Here is a 15741-nt window from a genome sequence, read left to right on the forward strand (position 1 = left end):
AAAAGAGGAAGGTGGATGAGGGGAGATATTTTCCAGTTCTGGTATTCTCCACCGATGCCGCGTTTCCTCTGGGTGGAGTTGAATAAATATATACATCTACCAGTATCTATACATAGCCAAACTGATGCCCCCATGAGATACTACTACTATTAGTAGTACATACATTACTGATGTATGTCATGGCCCCGTCCCTGAATCTACTTGCCACCCAAATACTAGACGTCGAATCTTGAGCTTGATTCATATTAGTGAGAAGTAAAGATAAGATAAAAAAATACTGATTGGCCCCGTCTTAATTCTTTTAGCTTCCCAAATGTATTTCCTTGGGAACTTCTATATATACAAACTCCGTCAACGTTCAATGTCTCATTTACGGGTAGACTTCTCTTGCATCTCCCGCATCGCTGCTCTGGCACTTCTACTGCCTCCCAATTTGGGCCCGCGCGGAGCCTCGGGCTTGGTTGTCTTCGTATTCCTTGCTCGCGCAACACGACGCCGGGATTGAATGGCATCGAGAAAGTCCCTTCTGAACTGCTCTGCCACCCTATCATCGGCCGCTTGCCCATCCTCACCCACTGCTTCGTCACCTTCCTCTTCTGGCCCCTCGTAGACATCCACTTAATATCGACATATACGTCAGCGCAAAGGACTTTGATAAGGAAGAAAAACTCCCAAAAAAAAAAAAAAAAAACAACGCGGTCCCAGTGCAATCTGAAGAATCGTATGGAAGACTCACATTTACTTTCCCGTAATACTTCCTCCACCAGTCGATCTCGTTCAATGTCTTCACTCGTCCGTCGTTTCCGATTGCGCCACGTCTTCTGGTCCCCATTTACCGGGGCCATCCTGGGCCCGGAGCTCTGCTCGGTGGGAGGGCTTTGATCGCTATCCCCAGCGAGTCTCTTCGTCGCTGCCTCTGTACGGGCAATATTCTGCAACGTAGTCTCGTGACCAAGATCAATTTCGTGCAGTTTCCCAAGAGACGCCGGTTCGCGTTGGGGAAGGTCAGTAGAAGACAGAGCAGCCGCTTTCGGTTCAGTCGCCGAAGGTGTATCATGCATCGCAACTTCGGTTGAATTATCGCGCCGGTATCGCTTAGCCATTTCAGACTCTATAAAATCCATCCTTATCTTGTTAGTCGCCATTGCAGTTGGAGCGCATGCGAAGCACAGAAACAGAGACGGAGGAGTCGTACATATGCTTGTCAACATCAACCGTTTGGCCAGTATGGGTCGTGAATCGATCGCACATTGCTCGCAATCTTTCATTTTCTTGATCCTCCTCCGCCAGGGTTGAAATGGCCGTTTGACTATTCTTACCGGCCGGTGGCCGCGAGGTGGCGGAGAATTCGACGCCACCCTTTCGAGCTCGCTGAAGCCGTCGCGAACGAAGAATCTCTGCTGTGGGGACAGAGCTTGGGGCATCCTGCCAGGACGGAGGTGTAGATGATTCTGAAACACGAGCAACATCTTCTGTCGCAGAAGGCGATTCCTCGTCGTTGTCCTCTGGCCGGCGTCGCTGAAACTTCCGCCTCTTGCCCGGCCGGAAGAGGGAGGCTGGGTCAATTTCTGGCTCCATGAAGTAAGTCCCTGAATTCCCCGGGACAGATAAAGATCCCACTTGGCACTGAGAGATAATTTATACGGAGAAAATGGTCAAAAGGAATTATTGTGCAGTGAAACAAGGAGATAAGACCGAGGCGATGGCGGTAGATGGAGAGCAATCGGTAGTAGTAGTAGAAGTAGTAGATAATAGAGTCCGGCGCGCTCTTCCCGCCGCGCCGCGATTATTCATTCAATCATCGGCCATCTCAAGTTAACTAGTAGTTACCCGTGCCTCCTCCACTATCAATCAATCAAACCATCTGCTCTAATCGCTTCTTTCTCTACCTCTACCTCTGCCAACTGCCCCGCTGCAACCTTTGGCTACAAGATCCCCACCGCTTGTCGTCAATTTTCGATTACTCTTTCCCTCCCACATCGGCGTCGTTGGTTGAATTCGGGCAGTGAACCATCCTAAAACCTTTCGCCTGGCTCGTCTACGCCGACCATGAATCCCTCCATCCCACCTTCCACGGCTGAATATGGCGGAGGTATGTCAATTCCTCTGTTGCGCGTAGCTGAGGACACATTTTTTTTTTCTTGCGCGACACTTTCTTGTTAGCACTTCTGACCCTTCAATGTCTAGATGAGGTGTCGGCGATTGTGCTCGACCCCGGCTTCTCGACGACACGAGCTGGATTTGCAGGGGAAGACACACCCAAATCCCTGATTCCGACATACTACGGGAGATATTCTTCAGATGGCCAGTCGAAGTTGGTCTTCGGTGATGATATCTTTGTTACGCCCCGGCCCGGTCTGTCGATTCACAACCCAATGGGTCGCGATGGAATCGTGGAGGACTGGGACATGGCAGAGAAAGTATGGGAATATGCCTTCACTTCGCGCCTGACGGGCCCAAAGCCTGGAAATCCCCTACAGAACGGATTGAACGACGTGCCGGAGGGCGAATTATCTACAGAAATGGAAGGGGTGGAAACCGAGGAGAAGCTGCTTGCTGATAGTCCGCTGCTGATGTCGGAGCCCGGCTGGAATCCCACGAAGTCGCGCGAGAAGACTATCGAGCTTGCTATGGAGAAGTGGGGAACCCCGGCCTTCTATCTAGCCAGGAACGGTGTTCTTTCAGCGTAAGTACCGACCTGTCAGTTCGATGGCCTGAGTCTTTGTAGATCTCGCTAACATGCTTCCTCGCCTAAAGCTTTGCGGCCGGCAAGGCTTCCGCCCTTGTGATTGACATTGGCGCTTCTAACATCTCCGTAACCCCGGTCCACGACGGTATGATACTGAAGCGGGGAGTGCAGCACTCCCCTCTCGGTGGTGATTATATCTCATCTCAGATCCGCGCTCTCTTCAAGTCGAACGCCCCGCAGCCGATAACGATCACTCCTCATTATCTGATCTCGTCCAAGACAGCAGTTGATGCCGGCCAACCCCCACAAGCTAAATACAAGACTTTCGCCCCCGACAGAGCTCCTGACGCATCTTACAGAACACTTCTGGAAGAGCGAACCCTGTCCGAGTTCAAGGAATGTGTTGTCCAGGTCTGGCCCGGCCCCAACAAGCTCTCCGCCACAGGACCCAACGGCGTCTCGAACGAAGAACTGGCCAAGAGCAGCCCCGGCCGGCCCTTCGAGTTCCCCGACGGCTACAATCAGGTCTTCGGAGTCGATCGCTACAAGGTCGTCGAATCCCTATTCGACGCCAAAGCTGCAATCCCGGACCCCGAATCGGCATTCCCCGCACCGACGCCGGCACAAACTGTGCCCGAGCTCATCAAGAATGCGTTGAACGGCGTCGACGTCGACATCCGCCCGCACTTGTTGGCTAACGTTGTTGTCACGGGTGCCTCCAGCTTACTCTATGGTTTCACCGACCGTTTGAACCAGGAGCTCATGCAGATGTTCCCAGGTCCACGCGTTCGTATATCGGCCCCAGGAAACACCGCGGAGCGGAAGTTTGGCTCTTGGATCGGTGGAAGTATCCTCGCCAGTTTGGGTACCTTCCATCAGATGTGGATCTCCAAGAAGGAGTTTGACGAACATGGTCCGAATATTGTCGAGAAACGCTGCAAGTAGAAGATTGTCTTTGTGATGTCTTACTCGTCTTTTATACGTCCCTCAATCTTCCCCTCCGCCTTCTCTCAAAAATTTATGTTCCTTTTTCTACCTTCTGTTGTTTACTGCCCTTAATCATTTTCTGAACACCTTCGTGTGCTATTCATAACTACAGCCCAGGAGAATCGGTGCATCCGTTAAAACGATTTAATTCCGGTGTGAATATCGAGACATAAATGTCTCTCCTTTATATTGTTTACTAGTTCCAGCTAGATGTACCGCGCCGTGCATCTTACGCGCGTAAGCCAGTAGACGATGTCCTATGGCCGCAAAGCTGCTGAGGTACTCAAGGTTCCGTCTGATATGGGAACGCCACGACCTGACTACAATGTGAACACGAAAATACGTAGGCGCATATACAACAGAGATAGATAGATACTTGCTTCACCCTATCTTGTTGTCGTTGTATTGGTTGCACTGCCTTTGCGTTCTGGTCGCGTGGCTCACAGGGCCGAAACTAGAATTTGTCGTACAGAGTAGTAATCCGTATTGGGGGTATTACAAGATATTCCCGGGCCCGAAAGGCACAAGGACTTGCTGCTTGCCTTGTTCCACATCGCAAACGGATCGGTTGTTCAAGCAACAATGTGTGGCGAACTTCGGCCCCAGTGACACTGAACTTGGACTTTCAGATGGCATGCTCGGCAGGCTTGAAGCCGCCTGGAAATATCCTGGCCTTATCAGGTAAAGACCGTGGCAGGCTCAGAGGGATGTCCGAGATTGTATCCAGGATAAAGCGAATGAGGATGGAATTCTTCCGTATTCACCGGCGCGGCTGGTATGGAAGGAAGAGCTGTTATGACCGATTGTGTATCTTCAAGCTCCGCTTCAGGGTCTTGGTTTTCTAGTTCGTTATCATCCTGCGCAAGGCTAAATTGGACCGAAAGGACGTGGATCCTGGGTCCGACATCCCTCTTTGACTTTAAGGAATAAGTAGTCATCGCGCCAGCATCCTCCTGGAGCCATGCCATATCATTGTTCAGATCAGATCCGACCATGTCCGATCTTATTTGTAGACAGCCATCGTCATTGATGGACGACTCTGCACAAAACTCGCTCCAAGGGCCGGCCTTTTTGGCCTGGGAGGAATCCTCGGTATTGTTTTTCTCTTTTTGCGTTTCATGTTCCCAAGCATCAACCACTTTGTCGGATTTGAAATACTGCAGTAATTGGTTTTTCATCGTTTCTCGTCTCGCTGAAGGTTGAGCAGCAACCGGACGTTCCGTTTGAGCTGGCACCATTGAAGTATGAGCCGTCTGACTTGGTTCCCTTTTACTTTTGTGCAGGGACTTCAGTGGTTCCAGATATATACTTCGAGCTTTCGACGCCCTGGAAGGTGCAGTGGAAGGGCGCACTGGTAGGGGTTCTGGATGTTCGCTTGCAAGTTCCCTTGTTCTGAGCTTGGATCTGGAGAGACGGCGAAGCTTAAGCACAAAGCCTTCTGAGTCGAAGCCGTCAGTAGTACCGTTGACAGACTTGGCTCGGTCTGGTAGCTTCGTGTGCGCATTACGCTCGTCATTCTCCCTGGCCGCCCTGAGATTCGGAACACTCTTCTGCGTGAGCCTATTACGGTCAGTCGACCGGGAGAGGGTCGCCGTCGCCGGACGGTCCGGAACACGGGGAAGAGGTTTGTTCGGAGTCGAGGCCGGTGCGCTAACGAATGAGCCTCTTTCCATGAATCGTTGCCGCAGTGATTTCTTTCGGGTCAATCCATTGGTACTTCGCATGTAGGACACCTGTTGAAATACTCAGCTCGAGCACGCAATTATGGGTCTAACAGTCCCCTGGTAACTTACAACAGCTTTTCGACTTGCTACTCCCACACGTCGCTGCAGCTCTGTCGTGGCTAGGCCAAGCTGAAGAAGGGCCGATTGTAGAGCGACACCTTTCCGACGGAGATTCGAAAGTGCTATGTTCCAGCCCTCCGCGTTTGCGAGCATAGCTTGGTAGACAGCCAGTAGTCTAACAGGCAATGGACTATGCTTTTCGGCTGACTGTTGAAGGTATGTCCATAGCGCACCCACCGCCTCCCGGCCTTTTTGGATGTCTTTCAGGGAATCTTCGATCGCAGTTGCGAATCGATCAATGGCGTGTTCGATCCTGTCATTATATTCGATCATAGAGCCACGGAAACTGCGCTCCTCCAGCATCTCATCGAAAATCATTAGATTCTCGAGAGGTAGGCTAAGATACTTACTCCGTGTGCGCACGTCAATCTGGATGATTAGAAAATCTTCCGAGGTCCTCTTAAGAAATCCATCCATCTCGTCTACATGAACCTGAAGGATTTTCAAGACCTCCACGTCGGACTTGGCGAGTTTTCCAACTAGGAGGTGGACCCCAAAGGACATCTGGGCGATGAGTTTCCATAGGGGGTGATATCTAGAGGCAGTCAGTTTACAATGTTGCTGAGCGAGTCCAAGGGACCGGAGCTCGACTGAGAGCTTGCCTTTCATCGGCTCTCTGGCGCCATTTCCTGCCACAAAGCCGTTCATACTTGGGGCTTTCGAGTAGGAGTTTGCGCCGAGATTGAGCATCAATATTGGCTACCCATCTACCGTTCCCAATGCCAATGGCTTCCTGTATCGATTCCTCGAAGGGTCCCTGCAGCTGAGAGATTGGGTGCCTTGAGAATTGGCCTGGTCGCCGTTCCTTGGTTTGTTTGATCCCCTCGCTTGGTCGGGCATTGGCAGAAACTGCCAACCGTCCTTCCCTTTCCGCTGGAGACGCCATAAATAGGTGTAAAGACTGGAGTTCAGTATCCGTGACCTTGTGTTCTAGTTGCACACACACGCGCACACACACGCACACACACACACACACACACACACACACACTCTCTCTCTCTCTCTCTATCTTCGTCTCCCGTAATTCAATTGCAAATCCGTAAATGATGGGCTATAGTGATCTTGCTCGCTCTGCGCAACAACAGCATTATACAGGTAACTACCTCCTCGCGATCAAGCTGCACACGGCCGAACCCTCAGCGGGATATCTAGGCTTAATGAAGGGGTTGCTCATAGTAGCATCCTTGCAGTAAATCTTTTTATCAGGTCGAGCAAAGAGCGCATATAAGCAACGACAATAATATTTAACGGCTGTGGCGAAGACATGTAACGGAGTCCGCAGGCCTCCGTGTACACGTTGCTGTATATAAATGGAAACACGCACACGCACACGCACACGTATACACACGCCCGTGCAGACACAAAGTGGAAGGCGGGTGGGGTGAGGGTGAGGGTGATTAATTGCTTGATCGTTGGGTAATTGAAAAAAGAAAGAAAGAAAGAAAAAAAAAGAAAGAAAACGAGCAAGCTTCAGCTGTTGATTAGATTGCACATGGGAGACGTGACATGTGTCAAAAGAGTGGTGGGACCGCCGCAGGAAGTAAATTGATAGCAATATAGGCGAGGCGAGGGAGGAAAATGTTCGAACAATTCGTGGGAATTTGCGCCCAATCGACCCCGCCGATGTTAGTTAGGGCTGAGGTTGGTTTATCTCCAGTCTGGGGACCCGGACAGCTAGCTAGCTTTATACAAGGCACAGACGGAGTAGGCTGTGGAAGAAAGAGGTGGCAAGTGGTTATCCCCAAGTTTATAGAAGAATGAAACGTAGAACAGACACTAGACGGGTTGGAAAGGGGGTGGAGGGGAGTTTGGTTGAAAGTGGAGGTCAACAATTTAAAATTACAAGCAGCCGACAGGCAGCCCTCATGGCCTTCCGGGCCTTACGAGTCACCCAAAAAAAAGAGCCAGGATTCATGGAAACGGGGCTGAGGCTACTTTGTAATTAGCACAAGCATAATTCCATTGACAATGCGGACGGTGGACACCAATGGCGGTCCTCCAGCGGCTGATGTTTAATGAGAATCGTCGGAAGATGACGATCTGATGTCGGGCGACTCCACTTGGCCGCAACACGAACCGGTCAATACCGGTCGACGTCTAGACTCCCTCGGCCTCTCCTAACGAACCATCTAACTAGTCTGCCCCCCTCGTCATGCCATGCCTCTGCGTACTCTGCCTGCCTTGCCCCTACCTTGATCATTGGCCCTGATCGTAGCGAAAGGATGATCTGATAAGCTTGTTGGGCTCTCACCTCTGTCTGGGCCGGCTACTTCGCTATATTCAGCGACGAGTTACTCAAGTGCTACATGAAGTAAGCTTGGCCGAGTGATGAGCCCGTCAGCCTTGGTAGCGAATAAAGATCGGCGCAAATTCGAGCCAATTCTTGTCGTCGGTCTTGCGAACCTGCGCGCAGACCATGATGCCGGCCCCCGAAGATGCTGTAGCCAGGACTGCGCTCGCCCTAAGCCGAGCCTGGAATTCCTGACGGGGTATCCTACTAGGTCCCGGGAGGTGGCTCTGCCATGAACAAGGGGTCCCAGAAATTGGTGGGCAGAGAGAGATCGAGGAAATCTCCAAACAACGTGTCGATGTCCGTAAAGCTGTCATGTTCAGGGTCTGGAACACTGATATCTTGCGAGTAAAATGGCCGGGGCGGAAGTTCCTGCCCTAGCGCAGTCGAGGGCGCCCCACTGCGTACATTACTCAGAGTACCCTGGGCGGGATCGAAAGACGAATCCGGAGGCGGGGAGAGAAACGCCCTCGGATTCTGGGTTGTGGGCGTGGCGGGACTGGCAGCCCGGCCATGTTGGTGATGTCCAAGCTCGGCCTCGTCAATTTGGTGCAACGCTTTCCGGCCCAGTCGTGCCGTTGCTTCTGCAGAATACCAGAGCCCGCCCAGTTCTTCGAGCAGAGTACAGCAAGCTTCCAGGCTGGTTCGGGCTCGATCAAGATGCGTGATGAGCTTACTTGAGCGAAATTGTTGATATGACACACCCATAGAAAGTGCTAATGCGTATGGAACAATCGGCAAAGGCGGTAACTCTTGGGAGCATTCGATAGCAGCAATGGAGTGGATTCGGATGGCAGCAAGACCTTGGCGGACATATGAAGGCCTGGACTCATCCGACCGGTGGGTAACCTTGTATCTGCATGACAGTATGGCAACTGCATGATAGTAGAGCTCAAGGAGACCTTTTCTTTCCGTGATTAGCAAACCGTCCTTGGAAACAGATCAATCCCCTTCCCCTCTCAGCTAGGCCGTACCATTTCTTCTCAGACATGGGTTGATGGAAGACATGCTAAAGAGACATACCTAGTGTAGTGAAGTCCAGGTCATCTTGCAATTTATCGCCTGTAATGCCTTCAAATGCAGGGAATTCGCCCTCCCATCCAACTGTATGGTCCGATGATGGTCGATAAAGCGAGATCACGGTCGACAGTAAATCAGATATTGCAAACCAGATATCAAAGGCGGATCTGGGAGAAATATCCTGAATTTTCGGTTTCTCAATTCCGATATCGCAGTCGGAGAGGATGACTGGGCGACCACCAATACAGGCATGCATCCTATCCAGGCCCCATAGGCACCAGAAAAGGTTGAATAGAGAATCGCCGGGTGCCCGACCCGGTCGGTCCAAATGCAGGCCTACCGTCTGAGCTTGATGAATGGCCTGACACAGGTGCATAGACGCCGCTTCTGCACCTTCGTAACCCTCACAATGCAGTGACATAAGGGTCAAGATGCGAATACGACAAAGTCTATCAGATTCCAGCCCGACATTTAAAGCGACTACCAACCCTTGATATAGTTTAGAGCAGAATGAACGAGAGGAAATGAGGGGACCATCATTGCTAAAGCGAAGGTGAGGACCAGCCGCCCTATCTTTAGCAGCGACAAGGCAAATGGCTCTCTCCAAAAAAACAGATGCGACGCCATCCGAGTTGGCTTGGGCGAAAGATGCCTGGTCGACAAGGGGCAGGATATGGTTGACCTTGCTGAAATAGATGGAGAACAGATGATGGCGGGTAGAATGGGGCAAACGACCACAGGCATCCATACCAGATGAATATTGTTGATTGAGCGCGGATGCGACGGATTGTAACTCTGGTCCATTTTGGGGACGGTGTCCGGTCCACTCAGGATCAGTATTAGGCACATGTTTTCTATGACCGTGAACGTCTGAGGAGCTGATCCAGAGCCCGATTCGATCGCGCAGATGGCTTGCGTTGGCAGAGTCCAATTTCTCCCTGATCACAGCTTCTGGGTTCAGATCACCAACAAACCGTTCAGTTTGGGAGGTGCTCGAGGGCACGCTGCTTGGATTGCTAAGGCTACCGGCTAGGGTCGTATCAACCGGTTGATCGCCGGTGACCGTGGTACTCTGTTGTTGCCGTTGAAGCGGTACATGGCTGCTAGCGCCTGTCTGTAGGACGTGATTATGGCTTACGCCGTTTGCTGTGTCTAGATGGCGGCAGCGTTTCTTTTATCAGAATTTAGCCACCAGTCCACCACAAAATGGGAGATCACATACCTTTCGTCGTTGGCAAGTCGCACATGCTCGCAACGCCCGCGTCCGGCGTCTAGATTGAGGGGTATCGGCAAGCCAAGTAAGCTCCATGGCTTTTCTTTTTGTTACTATTTAATGACTCAAAAGTAATGACTCGCCATGCCAGGTGCTTTCTAGTCTTATTTTTCTGGGTAAGCAGCGTTCTGTGTAAGTCGACGACTAGTTCATGATAGAACCGGTAATTAATCGATTAACCAGGTAAACTACTTAGTTTGAGTAAGTAACGTGTATCTGGCCATTAAGGATATTCCCGGGTTGACTTGCACGTACCTTGGTTGATAGGCAAGGAAAGCAATGGTCTAGATCTCCAAGGATCAACTTATTTCCTACAGTAGTCATTACAATGTACTAGTTCATGCTCTAACTTACGGGGGAAGTATTGGATAGCGCGTACCACGAAGATTACGCCGTGACGACATCCAATTCTTATCGAACGGAGAATTGATATTCCTCCTCCCAGACGGTCCGGACCTGTCATGGACGCCCAATTAACGCGTGGTTTCGCGCAACTGCGACGCGTTTGCCGGCCAGTGCTCCGCTGCGGCTGGAAGAGTTTCTTGAGTATCCATTCCTATGCATTATCTCCTGACGATTCGACCTATTCGAAGGATACCCTCACCCAGGTGAGTCCATTGCTTTTCTAAAGGGCTTTCCCTGTCCTCCTTTTTCGCTTCCTCATCCTGTTTCTTTCTTGTTCTTCTTTACCCTCGCCTCACTTTTGTAATCTGTCAAGTTCCCTTCCCAGCTTCATTAACGCTACTTCATCGTCTGCCTCTTCCCATTGATTCTTCCCAATCGATTTTTCTGGCCCCCATTCTCTGGAGACATACCTTCTCACAATCACCTACAGAAGGCGACACACGATTGTCGGCAACATGGCCGGTAGAGCGGGCATGAAACGTGATGCTAATCATTTGACGACACCAGAGGCCGATTCCAAGAAACCCAAGGCCAATGGAAGCATCACTTCATTCTTTGGGGCCCCCAAAAGCAAACCCAGCGACCCAAAACCCACTTCGTCTTCATCGAGCTTCAACAAGCAGAAATGGGTCGACTCATTGACTCCAGAACAAAAGGAGCTCCTCCAACTTGAAATTGACACTCTCGACGAGAGCTGGCTGGCACAGCTTAAGGAGGAAGTCGTCAAGCCGGAGTTCCTGGCGCTGAAGCGCTTCCTCCAGAAGGAAAAGCAATCGGGGGCTAAAATCTTTCCTCCCGAAGAAGATATCTACTCATGGTAAATCGCCATCGTCTTCCAAATTGACGCTATCATTCATATGAGCAATTGGGGTAACTAATCTTGAATACTAGGTCTCGTCATACGCCTCTCCACAAGGTGAAGGTGGTCATCGTCGGCCAAGATCCTTACCATAATTATAACCAGGCTCATGGTCTTGCATTCTCCGTCCGCCCTCCAACTCCTGCCCCGCCTTCCCTCGTCAACATTTTCAACGAAATTCATAATGACTATCCCTCTTTCCAACGACCCGCAAACAAGGGTGGCCTTCTCATACCCTGGGCCGAGCGTGGTGTATTAATGCTGAATACTTGCTTGACTGTACGCGCACATCAGGCCGCTAGCCATTCAAACAAGGGATGGGAATTGTTCACGCAGAAAGCCATAGACTTGGTGGCCCGAGTACGGACGCGCGGAGTTGTTTTTCTTGCATGGGGAACACCCGCAGGGAAGCGTGTGACAGGCATCAATAGAGCGAAGCATTATGTTCTGCAATCGGTCCATCCAAGCCCGCTAAGTGCGTCAAGAGGATTCGTAAGTAGATTCCTGTTACTATCGGTTATGTGCCATATGATATTGACGTTGAATTATCTTGCAGTTCGGAAATCAACATTTCAAAAAATGCAATGAGTGGCTTGCGGAACGTTATGGTGCCGACGAAGTCATCGACTGGTCATTGACTTCGAAGAGCAAAATCAGCTCACCTTTTACCACCATCCAAAGCCCTGCTCTCACTGGTGCACCGAAAAAACCTATCGCTAAGGAGTCAGATGCTAGTTTGGTGAAGGAAGAGGTTTCCAAAACAACAGAGCCTGCCAAATCTACCGAGGCCGTTGACGAGTTTGAAGACGATCTCGATGCGCTGGAAGCCCTAGCAGCAGCAGAAGTGACCAGGTAGATGCTAACACTGGGTACTTCGTAAAAATTTCAAGTCTCTTTCCCTCATTGCATCTCTATTTCCACTGCTCATAACCCGAAGGAGCTAATAGAGTGAAGTCGTGATTAAAATCGAGCCACCGTTCTGGGTCATCAATCACGGTATTATTCACCGTGTCCGCTTGCGTGAGACTGAGACGGTGATGATGTATGGTTTAGATGTCAAAGTCTTATTGCTCTTTTGCTCTTTCGACCCTGGTACACACTTCACTTGAATTTGGGGGTCACGGTGTCGGGATTAACAACTGTTGCAGTCATTGACGTGCCGTCCCAGCCTTTGGTCTACGGCAAGAGTAAGATTCAGTCATCGGGCTCACCAGGGAATGCTACACATGGATTTCCGTGGACTCCAGTTTCGGACAAGCCTGAGATTCCATTGAATGAGGTAGACAAGTGTGGAGCAAATTGTATATTCACTACATTGGCCATATAGAAATTGGTCAATTTAGCTAACAAGGTCAACCAATAACGGATTGGTCAAGAGATTACAAATGGCAACAATGGAAAATCAATATTTCAGATAATTAGTGATTGATACGGCACAGTACTAAGCGAGATCATAACCGGAAGACCGTTCACAGTTCATCATGTTCTGCCTTCTCGTCCTCTGTGGCAGCCGGGGTCTCGGCCTCCGTAGCGGAGGGAGCAGCCTCAGTCACATCACCGCCCTCCTGGGTTTCCTCAGGAGCGACATTAAGGGCGTCGACGTTATGTTTGCCATTCTCCTTCACAAAGTTGGCAAGATCCTCGACAGTGCGCTGGCCAGAGAACTCAATGGGAGAGTCCTTGGCACCGGCGGGGTAAAGTCGGATGGTAGGGAATCCAGTAATCGGGTCCGGGACATCATTGGCCGTCGCATCGATTTTGGCGATGGTAACCTTAGCCGCCAAATCGGGGTGGTCAGCGTAGAGAGCTGCGAGCTCATCATACTTCGGAGCAAGACTATATATTGATCGTTAGTTGGTTGCGCTCTTACAGTAAGCCTGGGAGAGTTGTATAGACATACGCTTTGCAGTGTCCACACCAAGGTGCGTAGAATTCGAGCAGGACATCCTTGTCATTGTCAATGACGAGATCCTTGTAGGAATGAGCCACAACAACCGTGACGGGACCCTCCTGAGACTCGGGAATAGGTTCCGACTTGATGCTAGGCTCAACCTTGCCATCCAGAACATCCTGGATGAACTTCTCAACTCCTTCGGCATCCAAGTCTTTGGCCTGGTCGTAGGGGTATTTGGCATTCTTTGCGGGATCCTGGATGGCGAATGCCGGGAACTTCTGAGAGTCGAGGTTGAGATTTCCAGCGTGGGCACCAAACATCTTAGCGTCAATAGTAGCAATGTTGATGGCACCCTTGTGCTTCTGGGCAATAGGCTTGAAGTCTTCGGTGTACTTTTCGCGCTCCTCCTTGGTCTCGGCAAAGATATAGGCCAATGGGATTCCAGCCTATGTTCAAGAATGGTTAGCCAGTCCAGCCAGAAAGTTGGCATCGAAAGTCAAGCCGAAATGCAAGAAAATGTCAGGTTGACGAATAGATCCTACTTACCCCGATATAGCCAGAGTAGGTCTCGGGGCCAATCTCGCCCACAAGGGGAGTACTAGCGGATTTCACCCAGTTGTGAATGGCCTCCTCTTCGATCTCGCCATCGTAAATAGCCTTCTTCTCATCGAAGTCCTTGTAGAGCACGATGGAGGGCTGCTCGACACCTTCCTTCTTCGCAATGGCCGCATCATCCGTTGCAGCAAAGAGGTAGTTATCCCGCTGAGACTCAGCATATTTCTCAAATGCCTGATAAGTTTTCTGGTCGTCGGACGGGATATACCCGATCACGACAATCTTGTCCATGGTCTTGATCTCTTCCAAATTCCCCTCGTTCACTGAGGATACTGCAGGAAGTGACTGCTTAATCATGTAGGAAACGATACTAGGAAACACCGTATGGGTCAGTGGCACATCACATACATGACAGCGTTCTTTGAGGCTTGAACTCACGATTCTGTTTGACGCGCGCCCTGGTACGGCTTGCTAGAGTCAACACCCCGGAAGATCTTGAGGGTAGGGTAACCTTCTACCCCCTGACTCCGGCAGAGATCCTCCTCGGCGGTGCAGTCAACCTTCACCAGAGGGATATTCTTCGCCTTCAGCTCCGTGGCTGCTTCCTCATACTTTGGCGCGAGGGCTTTACAGTGGCCACACCAAGGAGCAAAGAATTCGGCAAGGACGAGACCATGCTCGTTCATGAAGCTCTCAAATGTGTCTTGATCCAGTGAGATAACATCCGACTCGGTATCAGCAGCCGCAGCCACTGCGGATGCTCCGAGAAGGCTAACGAGCCAGGGCGCGAAGGAGCGCATTTTTAAATTACAGAAGAGATAGCAGCGGAGTCGGGGATAATGGGAGGGGGTATCGCGATGGATGTCTGCTTTTCCCCAGTGGCTTTCGAAGAAGCTCGAAAGTCAATGAAAATAAAAACAATAGACCGCCCGGATTAGAGGGAGGAGAGGGGAGGGAGAGGAAGGCAGGTGATGCGTAGAGCAGAAGCTACCGAAAGAGAAAAGAGCGATGGGGGCGAATGGGAAGGCAAATAGTTCTTAAATAAATAGTACAGTAGTATCATAGGCTGATCCGCCTGAATTAACTAGCTAATCCACTACTCCTGTAGCTATGAAGAGGCGATGAGGACAGTCTGTTCTTTCTGCAGTCAGCTGGCCTGCTGAGCATTCTGACTGGCTCAACCGGACCCGCCCTGGACAGCAAGGGACCTTCATACCAAGGGACTGGTAATCTAGGCATACTTCACTTAAGAAAGGGTAGTACCAGGTAGATACCTAAACCGATGGCTACTAGCAACTTGGTCGATTGGCCGGTAGGGATGGTAGACATAGATGCATGCTCAGGCACATGGGACACCAGTATCCATGAGGATGATTAGTTATTATTGTGAGACCATAGTGTATCTCCCCTAGAGAGCTACTTACCCACTTTTGTCTTAGTGGTACCGAGGTACCGTCCCCTACATCGACCAATTTGGATCCCTTTATTACTTAATTAAGTAACGGTTCAGTTACTAGGTTAAATTAGTTATTTACTTGCTGTGCTCCGTAGTTGCTAACTAGATACTACTTGGTATTCAGTCATTCCTCCTTTACCCTTACCCCCCCTCCAAGGGTTGAACCTACTCCTGCGGACCTTCCAGCTGGCCACATTCCATGGCAAGGTCTCGAATTACTTCTTCTATTTAACCATAGTAATCACACAACAATCTTCATGCAGCCCGGTTTATTGTGCTCCTCCTCCACACCGTTGTGTCTACCTACTATGCTGGGTAATTTAGTGCAAGTACTGGTGGACATCAGTTACAGCAAATGCCGCCTATATAGTTACTAAGCGCTATCAAAATAAACAATCCAGTCCCCTAGACCTGAGGCAGTACAGACAGGGCCATTGTTCGGCCATACCAAGTAACACATTCGGGTGAT

The 15741-nt window shown here is 50.5% G+C and overlaps 6 protein-coding genes across 6 annotated transcripts; 2 read left to right on the forward strand and 4 right to left on the reverse strand.

Moving 5' to 3' along the window:
- Positions 1-366: 366 nt before the first annotated feature.
- On the reverse strand, positions 367-1578 carry BO83DRAFT_403534 (telomere length and silencing 1 family protein; the record flags this gene model as incomplete). Its single annotated transcript, XM_025533628.1, has 3 exons — positions 367-617; positions 737-1125; positions 1196-1578. 3 exons carry the CDS (start codon positions 1576-1578, stop codon positions 367-369), a joined length of 1023 nt encoding a protein of 340 aa, XP_025382772.1.
- A 236-nt stretch (positions 1579-1814) lies between these two features.
- BO83DRAFT_371767 (actin family protein) lies at positions 1815-3830 on the forward strand. Its single transcript, XM_025529957.1, has 3 exons — positions 1815-2092; positions 2188-2686; positions 2758-3830. The coding sequence occupies exons 1-3, from the start codon at positions 2050-2052 to the stop codon at positions 3632-3634; spliced, it is 1419 nt and encodes a 472-aa protein (XP_025382773.1). The 5' UTR covers positions 1815-2049; the 3' UTR covers positions 3635-3830.
- Positions 3831-3875: 45 nt separating this feature from the next.
- Positions 3876-6460, reverse strand: BO83DRAFT_348848 (uncharacterized protein). Its single transcript, XM_025528852.1, has 3 exons — positions 6123-6460; positions 5470-6055; positions 3876-5409 (listed from the first exon to the last, which is right to left on the reverse strand). Exons 1-3 carry the CDS (start codon positions 6404-6406, stop codon positions 4354-4356), a joined length of 1926 nt encoding a protein of 641 aa, XP_025382774.1. The 5' UTR covers positions 6407-6460; the 3' UTR covers positions 3876-4353.
- A 1557-nt stretch (positions 6461-8017) lies between these two features.
- BO83DRAFT_325023 (transcription factor domain-containing protein) lies at positions 8018-10139 on the reverse strand (the record flags this gene model as incomplete). The annotated part of the gene is made up of 3 exons (XM_025527994.1): positions 8018-8712; positions 8834-10001; positions 10053-10139. The coding sequence occupies 3 exons, from the start codon at positions 10137-10139 to the stop codon at positions 8018-8020; spliced, it is 1950 nt and encodes a 649-aa protein (XP_025382775.1).
- Positions 10140-10675: 536 nt separating this feature from the next.
- Positions 10676-12720, forward strand: BO83DRAFT_181008 (uracil-DNA glycosylase). The gene is made up of 3 exons (XM_025526471.1): positions 10676-11325; positions 11400-11859; positions 11924-12720. Exons 1-3 carry the CDS (start codon positions 10964-10966, stop codon positions 12221-12223), a joined length of 1122 nt encoding a protein of 373 aa, XP_025382776.1. The 5' UTR covers positions 10676-10963; the 3' UTR covers positions 12224-12720.
- A 116-nt stretch (positions 12721-12836) lies between these two features.
- Positions 12837-14616, reverse strand: pdiA (protein disulfide isomerase PDI1; the record flags this gene model as incomplete). Its single annotated transcript, XM_025532987.1, has 4 exons — positions 12837-13203; positions 13268-13707; positions 13808-14186; positions 14255-14616. The coding sequence occupies 4 exons, from the start codon at positions 14614-14616 to the stop codon at positions 12837-12839; spliced, it is 1548 nt and encodes a 515-aa protein (XP_025382777.1).
- Between the last annotated feature and the right edge of the window lie 1125 nt (positions 14617-15741).

Source organism: Aspergillus eucalypticola (genome assembly GCF_003184535.1).
Source record: "Aspergillus eucalypticola CBS 122712 chromosome Unknown BO83scaffold_40, whole genome shotgun sequence".
NCBI classification, from domain to species: domain Eukaryota; kingdom Fungi; phylum Ascomycota; class Eurotiomycetes; order Eurotiales; family Aspergillaceae; genus Aspergillus; species Aspergillus eucalypticola.

What these genes read in the sequence shown, in the direction of transcription:
- BO83DRAFT_348848 (XM_025528852.1), bottom strand. Translation starts at nt 6,406, where the DNA reads ATGGCGTCTCCAGCGGAAAGGGAAGGACGGTTGGCAGTTTCTGCCAAT. An exon ending in CGCCAGAGAGCCGATGAAAG is followed by an intron (nt 6,056 to 6,122) that starts GCAAGCTCTCAG and finishes GACTGCCTCTAG; the next exon opens with ATATCACCCCCTATGGAAAC. An exon ending in TAGCAAGTCGAAAAGCTGTT is followed by an intron (nt 5,410 to 5,469) that starts GTAAGTTACCAG and finishes GTATTTCAACAG; the next exon opens with GTGTCCTACATGCGAAGTAC.
- BO83DRAFT_371767 (XM_025529957.1), top strand. Translation starts at nt 2,050, where the DNA reads ATGAATCCCTCCATCCCACCTTCCACGGCTGAATATGGCGGAG. An exon ending in CACGGCTGAATATGGCGGAG is followed by an intron (nt 2,093 to 2,187) that starts GTATGTCAATTC and finishes TTCAATGTCTAG; the next exon opens with ATGAGGTGTCGGCGATTGTG. An exon ending in AGGAACGGTGTTCTTTCAGC is followed by an intron (nt 2,687 to 2,757) that starts GTAAGTACCGAC and finishes CCTCGCCTAAAG; the next exon opens with CTTTGCGGCCGGCAAGGCTT.
- BO83DRAFT_181008 (XM_025526471.1), top strand. Translation starts at nt 10,964, where the DNA reads ATGGCCGGTAGAGCGGGCATGAAACGTGATGCTAATCATTTGACGACA. An exon ending in GAAGAAGATATCTACTCATG is followed by an intron (nt 11,326 to 11,399) that starts GTAAATCGCCAT and finishes CTTGAATACTAG; the next exon opens with GTCTCGTCATACGCCTCTCC. An exon ending in TAAGTGCGTCAAGAGGATTC is followed by an intron (nt 11,860 to 11,923) that starts GTAAGTAGATTC and finishes ATTATCTTGCAG; the next exon opens with TTCGGAAATCAACATTTCAA.